This window comes from Peromyscus californicus, unplaced genomic scaffold (genome assembly GCF_007827085.1).
Source record: "Peromyscus californicus insignis strain IS unplaced genomic scaffold, ASM782708v3 Scaffold_21__1_contigs__length_65335640, whole genome shotgun sequence".
Classification (NCBI taxonomy): Eukaryota; Metazoa; Chordata; class Mammalia; order Rodentia; family Cricetidae; genus Peromyscus; species Peromyscus californicus.
Window position 1 is genome coordinate 35,506,783 of NW_026294514.1, and position 12,790 is coordinate 35,519,572.

Consider the following 12,790-nt stretch of genomic DNA (forward strand, 5'->3'; position numbering starts at 1 on the left):
TTAGCTTTTCTAACGAATATTCTTGGTAAAATGGTAGCATTTTCAACTTTAATTAGTTTTCCATTAAATGTATTTTCTGTATATTAAGTTAGTTATGTAGCATAGTTTGGATGCATAGTAAAACATATGTTTGTCTTGAAAAGAAATTTACTGTTGTTAAGTTTTGGGACAAGCCAGCTACTCATATTATGGTGGTTTGGATTTCAGTATTTGTCGGATATTTTTACAAAGAGTGTGATCGCTGTAAAGACTACCCCTTACGCTGAGGGCAGTGCTCAAGTGGTTCTTGCACAGCATGCAGGAAGTTCTGGATTTGATTCCCAGCACAGAGGTGCACACCTTTATGACCAGTACTTGGAAGTAGAGGCAGGGAAGTTCAAGATCACCCTGCAGAACAGATTCCAGGCCAGCCTTTGCTGTATGAAATCTTGTCTCAAAAAAGAAACAAAACTTGTTGAAATGGGATGTTAGAAGTTTGGGAAATTTGTGCATTCTACCATAAACTGGAAAGTGAAGATGTAGTGAACTTTGACCTTGTGGGGTGGAAAAAGTTCATTGATAGCTTTTAAATTCCCCATTTGAGGCAACCTTTAGGAAACTGCCAGTTTTGGTGTCATATCAAAGAAAATGAAACACTCTTACCTGTTGTTAAGTATGCATATAAGTAAGGTACATGTTCTTCCTACATGTCAAACAAATGGTAATATATACATGGATTAGTAGAAATGTGCAATAAAAGTTAAGTTCCTTTTTCCTTGAAAATAGTTATTAAAAATACTTAATGCTGTTGTGTAATGGAAGCCAATCTTGGATGCATATTTTTTTAAATTCTCAATTTCTATATACTTCTGATTGACAGAGATGGCACATGTAAATAATTTGTTACTGGAATTTCAGTAAATTTTCCTTATGTAAACTCATCTTGAGTTACCATTGAGAACTGCAGTGGTGTGTAGAAAGGTTAATTTTTATGTGCTTCGGAATCTTGTGGCCAATTTGTAGGTAGATGACCTTGTTTCTTTATTAAATGCTGACTCTTGATATTCTCTTCAGCAGTGTGTTTGGAACAGTGCCTGTGGGTGCTTCTGCTCAGACACAGCCTGCTTCAAGTGGGCCCGCTCCATTTGGGGGTATGTACTTTTCATAGAGAATGTTCTTTTTAGGGGTGCTGGAAGATAGTAAGAAAGAAACATTTTATTATCAAAAAGTACACATTTTTGTCTTCAAAAATAGTGAAGAAAGTTTAAAAATCTTGAATATAAAATATTAAGATTTTACAGCATATTTTATACTTTTTTAAAAGCTACGCCTTCTACGAATCCATTTGTTGCTGCTACTGGTCCTTCTGCTGCATCGTCTACAAACCCATTTCAGACCAATGCCAGAGGAGCAACAGGTAAGAAGAAAAGACAGATCAAGGAATCATAACCGTGGGGAAAGGAGTTTATTATTTATTATTTATTTACTCATTTATTATAAATCATACCTAACATGAGACCTCTTTCTACTGAAGCGTAGTGCAGGAAAGGGTAGGTGAGTGTGTTCAGAAACACAGATGCCAGCTGGGTGTGGTGCATATATCTTTCATCCCAGTACTTGGAAGGCTGAGGCAGGAGGATAGTATGAGACCAGCCTGAGCCACATAGAAAGACCTTGCTGGGCAGTGGTGGGTGGTGCATGCCTTTAATCCTAGCACTTGGGAGGCAGAGGCAAGTGGAGTGCTGTGAGTTGGAGGCCAGCCTGGTCTACAGAGTGAATTCTAGGACATCCAGAGTTACACAAAGAAACCCTTTCTTGGGAGAAAAAAAAAAAAGAAAAAGAAAGACCTTGTCTTAAAAAAAAAAAGACAAATGCTACTGAAAGTTTTTGACATTTAGGGGTTTAACAGTCACAAAGGACCTGAGAAGTTATGTTTCCACCCTTCTGGCTGAAACTTTGGGTTTTCAGATTGGGAAGCTCAAATATGGGCAGAAGAACTTGATTGACAATAGTAGTTCTGCTTGTTTGGTGCTAGAATGGCTGTTAGGCATTCAGTATCAACAAAACGCTTTCATAAAAAGCCTTATGAGATTATATCGGATGAGTGAATTTTGTTATATTAACTCTAATTAAATATCCCTAGTGCCTCTTTTCAGCTTCGTATTTTATGTGGTTTTTTTTTTTTTGGTTTTTCTTTTTTTATGAGAGCTGAGGATTATGCCTGGGTCCTCCTGCATCCTAGGCATGCATTCTACGAACTAAACTGTAATGTCTGTTCATTTTGGAGTTCAGTACTTGAACATTTTGTCTTTCACTATTTTTTTTGCCTTAATTCTGTTTACCTTCCTATCTTTTTTTCCATACTTGTTTCACACCCAGGCTAGTCACGTCATTCTCACTGCATTTCTTGGTTTTGACTTGCTGCCATCTCCTGGCATGGCACATCAGCAGGTGTAAGTGGTGTGACTAGACTCCAGAAACTTCGATTCTGTGTGTTTCAGAGAATGTCAGAACCAGAGCTTCCACACCAGTTACAGCAAGTGTTGATAGGAAGTTCTAAGAGTATACCATTATAACATACCTAATCATTAAGAATTAGTAATTATGATAAACGTCTTTATCATTGGCAAGACTAGGAATTAGGATGGCAGAGCTAGTGTGGTGGTGTTTGTCTGTTAACTCAGCAGTGAGAGGCAGAGGAAGATCAGGAGTTGGAGGCCAGTCTGGACTACTGCAGGGAGAACCTAGCTAAACAAAGCAGCAAAAATTAAAAATTGTGATGCCAGAAGCCAGAATAATAAGTATTATTTTTCATTTATACAAACACATTAGTCATAATTTAAGTATTTGAAATTCCTATCAGATTTAATTTTTAAAAATGATTTGTTCAGAGCCTGGGACCCCACCCCCCACTTCTTTATTTTTTACTGCCTTTGAAAGTATTTTAAGAGGTAAGCTTCTATATAGAATGTAGTAGTATATATAAGATCTACAGGTGATAAGCAGTATTTAATTTTGAAGTTTATCAGAAAGAAAATACTATACAAATTTTTATTTCAAAATAACTTTTGTTTATTTTGCTTTTTTGCCCCCCCCCCCCCCTTTTTTTGGAGATAAGTTTTCTCTGTGGAGCCCTGACTGCCCTGTCCTAGAACTTGGTATGTTGACCAGGCCAGCCTTGAACTGAAAGAAATCTGCCTGCCTTTGCCTTCTAAATGCTGGGATTAAAGGCGTGTGCCACCATTCCTGGCTATTTCAAAGTAATTTTTGCATTATAAGGTGTTTTGATGTATCCCATTGGATATCTTTTTTAGGTTATTATGAAATTGATTAAGTTGAAACAGATGTTGAAGCTGCCGCACTGCGATGCTGTGACAGCTACACTGTGGTCCTTGGGAATTTCCAGGCCTTTGCAGAGCTTGGACTCTTGGAGTGCTCTTTGTTTCTCTCAAATGTGTTAATAGCCCTGTGAAATCTTCTTTTGAGATAGCTTTGGAAGAACAGTGTGGGACAGTTCTCTGCTCTTGAAGAATAACACATAAGTACCAACCTGGGCTGTCAGCTGCTTCAGACTAAAGTATGGTGGTGCTTAATACTGGTTAACTGTCACTGTTGACTGAGAATTTTTAAAGTTGTTTTATTCGAGAGAAACCGGGGGCGGGGGTGGGAACTGTGAATGGCCTGTAGAACTTGTGTGGGGGTCAGAGAACAGCTTTGGGGATCAGGTCTTCCACTGTGGGATCTAGGGATTGAACTCAAGACTCAGGCTTATGCAGCAAGCCCTTTTAGTTATCTGCTGAGCCATATTGCTGGCCTTGAGAAGTTTTCAAAGCAGTTTTCAATGGGAGAGAGTTTTGTGCCTCAGTAAGTGCATAGAGGAAGTGCTGAGAAAGCACAGTTTAGCAAGCATTACTGATGCAAGACTAGTGGAAGCTTTTAGATTTCTAAGAAGAGAGTTAAATTGACCAAACTTTTTATCACAGAACTCTTCTTTGCCAACCTTTTTTTTTCAGCTCTAAAAGTGTGTTTGTGTTCATGTACACATGCTCACATGGGTGTGTTCATAAAGCAAGAAGATGACACTAGGTGTCATCCTTAGGAATGTCATCTACCTCTTTAGAGACAGAGTCTCTCATTGGCCTGGAGCTCACCAAGTAGGCTACAGTTGCTGACCTAGAAGCCTTAGGGATTCTTGTGTCTCTGCTTCCTCGGTCTGGGTTTACAGGCCTGTGCTACCACGTCTGATAATATCCACATGGATTTTAGCCAAAAGGCAGAGAAGTGATTCTATGGGTTCTGGGACTGAACTCAGGACTTTGTACTTGTAGGAGCTTTACCAATTGTACCATCCCTCCAGCCCCCTTTGCAACATTTTGCTAAATTTAGAACACAATATAAAATCTATTTAAATAGGCAAGAAAAATACTTTTTGCTTTCCACATAGTATATGAACTCATTGTTGTACTTCATTTTTATAGTAGCTTTGTGAAGTACATGGGTCCTGTTTTCTCTGTCCTTCCATCACCCCTTTGCAAATGAGGAAACTGAAGTTTGTATTAGTTAAAAATATAGAGGTAGGAAGCGGCAGAACCAAGACTCAGACTTGTTTTCCTCTATCACCCTGGGCCTCCGATTTTTGCTAATCTAAAAAGTATTCCAGTCTAAAATGCACAGAAATATATTTTAGAAATAACCCCATTTGAGACTATTTAACAACAGCAGAACAGAGCTGTAGACTCCAGTAAGCTAAGTCTCTTCTGTTACCTGCATAGATACGTGAGGCCCTGTCCTCCTGCCCACCAGGTGAGTCGTGCACAGGATGCCTTTCTCCATTCTGTCAGTCAGGATGCTTTCAGTCAACTAAAGGGGCTCGACTCACTTTCTAATTTTATATGTTTGATGATTTTTCTCCTCATAATTCTTAGCTCATTTAAGTTATTTTTAGATATTTCTAGTTAATGTCTTGATTTGTGAAGAAAACATTCTGGTGTTATTCAGGTGTTCTGTTCAAGACTTGGAGTTTCAGTTGGTAAAGGAACATTTTTTTTTGGACGTGTCTCATGATGCTTACTGTGTGTGTGTCTGTGCGTGCATGTGTGCGTGTGTGTGTGTGTGTGTGTGTGTGTGTGTGTGTGTGTGTGTGTGTGTGTGTGTGTGTTGAGATAAGGTTTCATGTAGCCCAGACTGGCCCTGAATTTACTTTGTAGCTGAGGCTGGCCTTTGTACTACTGATTTTCCTGCCTCCATCTCTAAACTTGTCAGGATTTCAAGTGTATGCCCCTATGCCTGGCTCTTACTGTACTGTTTTTATGGTTATAGTTCTATTTTCACATGATAAAACAAAGCTAAGATTACTTGTGTTTTGAGACAGAGTCTCACTCTGTAGGCCTGGTTGGTTTGGAATTCATTATATAGGATATGGCTGGCCTCAAAGTCACAGAGATAATCCCTCCTCCCAGGCTGGAATTAAAAGTATGAGCTGTTGTGCCCAGCTATGAAGGATTATTTTTAAGAATATATTTCATTAGTTTTTCTTCACTTGGTATTTATTGTTCTAAACTGTTAAAAGTGACATACTACAATGTCGTGAATGTAATTGAAACAAGAGGTCTCTTTTTGTGGGTGAGTTTCTACTGTATATTCCTGTGACCCCCAGTGGGCAGTACTGCATTCTAACTCTAGAGCTCTTTAATGAAACCATTTAACTTTTACTTTAACAGTAACTGTACATAACTTGATTGACCTTGGTCTCTTTATGGCTTCCCATAAGGCCTTTCTGGAGCAATGCATTCTCAAGTGTTTCCTCACGCTCATTTTGGTAGGTGGCCACAACTAGATATGTGTGGCAATTTGTCTAGCTGCTTGTGGAAGCTTCTGCTAGTGTTCTGGATCCTTGCATGTAGAGTTAAGTTATTTCCATGTTTTAATATGGAGTGGGCATGGATGTGTGGCATCAAGGTCATGTTGTATTTAAAGTAACACGAAAATCCTATATAATGATTTATGTTATTATTATTTATTATTGCTTACCTCCATGGTCACAGTAGAACGTTAATACCTATTTTGATTGTTTTTCTTATGTTTTAATCCATAGTACTGTAAGTGATATCTTTTGATGCACCAAATCATTTTCCTGCTTTATCTCATGGAGTTTGGTTTTGCCTAACTGTCCGAGCTTTGCTTTGAGTGCTTTCCACAGTGACCTGTCAGCTGCATCAGCGCATTGTGTCTGCAGTGACACCCTCCTGTCTCCTTGCAGTGTGCTCAGACTTTCTTTCTTTTATTCACTTGCTTCCCAATAGCCTGTTCTTTTCTCCCCCGATCCTATCAGTAAAGATGTAAAAACCAGAAACCTTCTGAGTCTAATTTGGTTCCTTGAGCAAATTTGCATTGTCATAAACATTAGGATTGCTATAACACTTTTCAGTTGGTTTTTAGATAAGAACATTTTATGAAGTGCTTTTCATATTTAATTTCTTTGCCTTGAATCAGTCACCAGTTTGGTAAAGTTTTTGAAATGAGGAAATTCAGTAAATAAGTTGATATGCTTTGACAGTAATATTTCACTGTATCCTTAAGCAGGAGTACACAGTTAAAGCAACATTATTGTCACTTATTTCACTCAGTCCTTCCTGATAACAAGCATACCATCGGATCATGGGAAGGTGCTGTTTTATGTATTTCCTACCAGTTACTCACACAGCATTCCACTACTGCACGTCTCTAAAGTGAGAGTTCGTTTATAAATGTGGTTGTTTATGTAAATAGGGCTTGATGCAGGCATATCACATAAACATTGGTGATTCCCACATAGAGTCCAGCTCATGCTTTACCCACCAAGCACAGCAAGCCAAGGAGGAGCTAGTAACATGGACACAGGACCCATGGGCCTGATAGTCATCTCTTGTAAAAATGCCCTTTGCGCTTCTTTTCCAATCTTCGTGCATTGATACCAACTTGTGCAGCTCAGTAACCCCAGATAGCCTCCATTCTCTTCTAGACTTGTGAAATGGGGGTGTAGAAGTATGTGTCCGTGTGTGTGTGTGTGTGTGTGTGTGTGTGTGTGTGTGTGTGTGTGTGTGTTTTTTGTGTATGTATGTACATATATATACACACACACACTTATGTCTATATATATTGTGTGTATATATACATATAAAGTTGTATATATATACATATATATAATTAGTAGGAACTTACTATGTTCTTATAATTGCATTAATGTTTTAAATAGAATTTCTTTCTTTCTTTTGTCTTTGGCTATAGTTATAAAACTGTAGTTTTGAAGGCCCTGCCTTTCACCCTAGTTGCCCTATAAATCCTATTATTTTTAATGAACTCTTTAAAAGGTCTTAAATTTTTTTCTACAGAAACATGAACCTTAGTAATTAAAGTTAGGTTTCTTTAAGTTAGATATAGGAAAACTGCCTCAAACCCAGGATGTGTGCTCCTGTACGCATCACAGTATGACTGGCTTCTGAAAGCAGGCTATTATTGGACTTTATGTAATTACTTAGGGAAATTTGGGGTGGGGGAGTTCAAATGATAGCTTTAGTAGTTTCTTTCTGGTCACTGCATTTCAGAACAAAATTTCTTAGGTTCTATTATAGTTACAGTCGACAGTGCTAGTCTATGCTGACTTTGTCGGATTTGGGGGTTTCAGATGCCCTTAATGTATGTCTTAGTGTTTTCAAGGTAGGTGCGGTGCATTGCACACTGTGAATTGCTGTGTGTCTCTGACCCCCCATGTTTCTCTTGTCAGCGGCAACCTTTGGCACTGCGTCCATGAGTATGCCGGCAGGATTTGGAACTCCTGCCCCGTACAGTCTCCCCACCAGCTTTAGTGGCAGTTTCCAGCAGCCTGCCTTCCCGACCCAAGCAGCTTTTCCTCAGCAGACAGCTTTCTCTCAACAGCCCAATGGTAAGCTTGAACATCTGGCCAGCTGCATGATATCAGTGCCCCTTACATAGTGTGGTGTTAAGTGCTTGAGATGAAGACTGTCTTAGACTGCTGTAGTCTTGTGCACCGAGTGGGGACTCCAGAAGAGAGCCTTTGGCAGTTTGGGCTGTACATGAGAAGATTGTGGTTTTATCCATTTCCTTGACCATGTGGTAGGCAACCCCAGTGACTGTAACGCTCTTCTTAGAATCACCCATGTCTCTGTCTTTTAAGTCCGTCTTGTGTTCTCATATGTTTCTTGGTTTGAAATGGAAATTGCATTTTTGTGAAGAGTGGTTGCTGGCGTGCCTTTTTGGTGTAGTGGTGTTTTAGACAAACTCTCTTAAGTAGGCAACAGTGATGTACTTGCAGCTTGTTTTGGTGACTGGCTAGGAGATTGACTTAGCCCTTCTTCTTACCCGGTTTCTTAGTTGCTGAAGTTTGAAATCCATACTTTTCAAGAATGTTCTCGGATCTCATACATTCAGTAGTTAGGAAATACAGTGCATCAAATAGTCATAAATGATGACGTGTTTCATAAGAAATACTGTGGTGGTGTGTAGAATCCACTGTATTGGCCATATGCCTCCCTCAAGTAGTCACACACCCATCTGTCAGTTAAGTCCTTAAAGGTCAGTGACCTACTCTGGGCTGAATTAGATTGTTTCCGAGCTCTGAGGCTCTTAATAAATGCCTTAGGAAGTTTGTCTCTAGTGTCTGAAAAGACATGAGACCTAATGTTGCATTTTATTTTGCCATCTGGTAAGAACTTTTATGAGACTTCTAAGGTTGGGATCAGATCGTCTCTTGGTGGCAGTGTCGCTTGTAACTGGTGGCTCTCTCTTTTTAACAAGGTGCAGGTTTTGCAACATTTGGACAAACAAAACCAGTAGTGACCCCTTTTGGTCAAGTTGCAGCTGCTGGAGTGTCTAGTAATCCTTTTATGGTGAGTGAATTTCAGTTTTAGCACCTTAGAAAATAAGTTACAGTTTATTAACATGGGAAAACAGAATGTGACTATCCTTGCATACAACGTAGTGTTCCGTTAATATGATGCTATAGATTATGTATGGCCCTTACAGTGCCTGTAAGAAGTTAGTTGCAAATCAAAGTGTGGATAATAGATTCGCTATTTTATAATATGAAATACATGCACTTTTGCCAGAATTATACTTGAAGAAACCTTTGGATTTAGGGAAAAGGAGTCTTAAGAATGAGATTTTTGTTTGTTTTTTGAAGGTACAAGTACTTCTTTTAAGTGCCAGGCTCCTTTTTAGACAGTATTAAAGCACTTGTATAAACAAATATATATGAAAGGACCGTATAGTCTGTAACAAGTAGGAGGTGGTTTACAGTTTGTTGACAGCAACAGAAATGAATAAAGGTTGGCAATAAAAAATTCTTAACAAAAGTTTGAAGTTTTTCAGTACAGTTTAATGCTTTCATACAAACATCATTTCTGTTTATTTTGTTCTTGTGTTTTTTCCGATAGCCTGGTGCACCAACAGGACAATTTCCAACAGGAAGCTCATCAACCAATCCTTTCTTATAGCCTTACACAGACACTGTACTGGAACGAACTTTTCTGTGATCATACTACATCTCTCCGCCTCTTGCACTGTTGTCTTGTTTCACTGATCTTAGCTTTAAACATGAGAGAAGTCTTTAAAAAGCCTGCATTGTGTATTAAACACCAGGTAATGCGTGCGAAACAGAGGGCTCAGCAACAACTTTTCACTTGTGAATTGGCAGAAAAAGGTAGCGGCATCATGTACATTAAAAATTGGCTAATGTTAAGTTATTGCAGATCCCACATTCATTATGCTGCAGTACTGTACATATTTTTCTTAGAAATTAGCTATTTGTGCATATCAGTATTTGTAACTTTAACACATTGTTATGTGAGAAATGTTACTGGGGAATAGATCAGCCACTTTTAAGGTGCTGTCATATATCTTGGAATGAATGATTAAAATCATTTGAAGCATCACTTCTGGAAAGTTCAAAGTCAAAATCGGAAGGTTTTATTCATTCTTGAATTTTTCCTTCTAAAGAGCTCTTCTATTTATACACGGCTAAATTCTTTAAAGATGTGAAGGACACCTGTCTGCGGAATAAAGCTGATCATGTTTTGCTACAGTTTGCAGGTGAACAAAATAAATATTAGAAAATATGCTATTGTTTTTGTGTTCTTGCTGCAATGCCTTTACCAAAGTGGCCTTAAATAATGAGTAGTGAGTTGAGAACATCTTGAATTCTTAAAGACTTCTAGTGACTAACTTTTTTTAAAAGGCCATGTAGAAAATGTATTAAAACTACTAGGACTGCTATATTCAGGACTGTGACAGTGGAAAAGCATTTACATGTAGCTTGTCAGATTCACCATGCTACTTCTAATTTCTCTGCAACTTCTTAATTTTGTGAAATTTGTAAATATGGAGAATTTGCATGTATGTGTATTTACAAATATTTTTTAAAGATCTTGAATTCTCAGACTGCAAAAGGCCTATTTTAACTATTTTTTTTTCTGTTCTCCGTTTTAATTGTCTTTGAATGTATTGGAAGCAGACATGCCTTGACTGTGACATGATTGCACCTGAGTTCATGCCCCCTCCCTCCCCCCATTTTCTGGACAGACTGATAACTATCTATAGAACATTTGTTTGTGTTTGTTTTGGGGTAAAGAAACAGGAACCCAAATGTTACCTTAAAGTGATGAAATACTTTGTATAAAAAGGTAGCAATACTAAGTTTAGTTTTTCTTTTTGTTAATATTCAAATGAACTTGTTTAAATATTTATATGTAGTAATGCCTCGTTCATCCCAAGGTAATCTGACACTCTCTTCAAAATGAAACACAACTAAGAGAACTGAAATGATTTAAAAAAAATAGAAAGAAAAGCTTCGAACAATGCCCCAAGTCATGATTCTGTATGTAGAGCATACATGTTTCTTTGAATGTGAGTTTAATAATTTGATAATTTGATTTACTGATCCATAGCATATTTGTGTTGATGAAAGGAAGGAGTCCAAAATGACGATGGAGAGCCTGCACTGGCAAAGGCCATAGGGACAGCCAATCTGGTCTAGAGGACAGCAGTATTAGTACATTTGGTAATGACTCTGTGCCATCCAAAAAGCTAAAATTGCATACACAGTATGTAATGCCTGTGTGAAAGTGATTTAAACAATTTTTAAAGTTTGGTTTTAGGTGATGTAAGCATCAGCTTGCTCAAACATTTTATTCATGTTGGATGCATTTTGCAGTGATTGCTATTGCCTTCATGCTTTAAAGTCTGGGTGTTTACTTGGGCTGCAGTCTGCTGTCCTCCTTAGTGGAAGGTGTGCTTTATATGTACTTGACAAGTGACATGCCTGAGACTCAGCCCTTTCAGAGCAGCTTGCCACTGAGAATCCAGTTATTGCTGCTCAGGCTCAGCTACACCTTGGGCATAGTCTTGAATTCTTTGTACATTTTGGGGGCTTCATCTATTTTCGTGGAAGAGAACTTAATGTCTTTAAACTTCTGTTTGAGATTGTATTAGATTCAAATCAATTCATATGTACAAAAGTTATACTATATAATTGTAGGCCATTACCCAAATAACCTACCAGGTTTTCCATCTATTAAGTAAATTAAACAATTGTTATCAAAATAGTTTTAAAGACTATTTTTTCTAGTAGATCTTGAGATGTGTAATTAAATGGGGGTAACCTGTATTAACTTTCCATGAGTACTCATAATCAAAATACAAGTACTTAGATTCAGAAGAGCTCCAGTGTTAAAGTGGGTTTTCTCATGATTTTTCTCTTAAAAGTCCACTTCTTTTAGGCTTAAATTTGTTTTGCTCCTAGTTTTAGTCATTGTGTCGAGCATCTGAAGCACAGTGCTCCGGGTGACAAGGCAGAGGATCTTCACACTCCCGGCATATTGCTTGAAACGTGTTCCCTGTTGTGTCTTTGATCAGAAATTAACTTGTCTTTTAGGGTGGCAAAAACTGGGCTAAGTTTAAAAACATCTTATTCTCGTATTTTTGACACAAGGCATGTTTTATTTTAGATCCTTTTGAAAATAGAAGATAGGTTGTCATTTCTCCCGTGAGATAATGTGTTCTGTAAGTAGAACACCCCTTATCCGGGAGGTGCTTTGGTGCTAGTAGTTCCTGTCAGTCGCAGAGAGAGTAGCTGGCTGCTGTCACTGGGCCAGCATTTCTGAACCATGTTTTCTGTTCATAGTTTTTCTAACTGTTGAGATCCCCCAAAGAGCTTTTGTTTATGAAACTTGAGTTTTCCTAAGTTATATTGCAAATCAGTACAGAGGGATTTCCAACATAGCTTTGAAATATGGCTGTAGGAGTCCTATTGCTTGTTAACCTAGAGAGTTGATAGAAAATAACTTTTCCAAAATGGAAAGAAACATTGTTCCTGTTTTGCCGGCCTTTTCAATGTCAGGCTTCGTAGAAACTGTTTGCATTCTGTCTGCACACTGTTTACATTCTGACTCGTGGTCACCCCACAGAAAAGCACTGGGAACTGCACTGTGGGCGCCTGAAGTCCAGATGGCGAGGGAGGTGCACACCGTCTTGAGAGTTAGTAAAGGGCAGTTTGACCTGGTGCAGCACTTGACGGGCCCCCAGATCACATTTTGAGAACACAGCACTTTAAATTTGTGTTTCTGGTATATTTACCTGTGGGAAACCTTGTTCCTTCTGAACCTTGATTGGGAAGAAGTGAAATTCCAGTTGAAATCATAAACTTGTTAGCATTAGTGACTATTGTTAAAATACTAATGGTGATACTGTGAGTGTGGTGTTTTTACACCCTTTCTTGTATCAGGTACTCACTGAGTGGTTTTCTTCTATCAGCTCATGT

At 38.4% G+C, this 12,790-nt stretch overlaps 1 protein-coding gene across 14 annotated transcripts in view; it reads left to right on the forward strand.

Annotated features, from left to right (window-relative positions):
- Positions 1-11,576, forward strand: part of Agfg1 (ArfGAP with FG repeats 1) — a 54,824-nt gene extending 43,248 nt beyond the window's left edge. For 7 of the 14 annotated variants that reach the window (XM_052750059.1, XM_052750053.1, XM_052750060.1 and 4 more), the window contains 6 exons: positions 1,054-1,130; positions 1,304-1,396; positions 5,750-5,797; positions 7,742-7,900; positions 8,773-8,864; positions 9,411-11,576. In XM_052750059.1, the coding sequence (XP_052606019.1) occupies positions 1,054-1,130; positions 1,304-1,396; positions 5,750-5,797; positions 7,742-7,900; positions 8,773-8,864; positions 9,411-9,470 (529 nt within the window). In that variant the 3' untranslated portion in view covers positions 9,471-11,576. The remainder of the gene's footprint in view (positions 1-1,053; positions 1,131-1,303; positions 1,397-5,749; positions 5,798-7,741; positions 7,901-8,772; positions 8,865-9,410) is intronic. The other 7 variants (XM_052750057.1, XM_052750061.1, XM_052750065.1 and 4 more) reach the window with 4 other exon arrangements.
- The last annotated feature ends 1,214 nt before the right edge of the window (positions 11,577-12,790 follow it).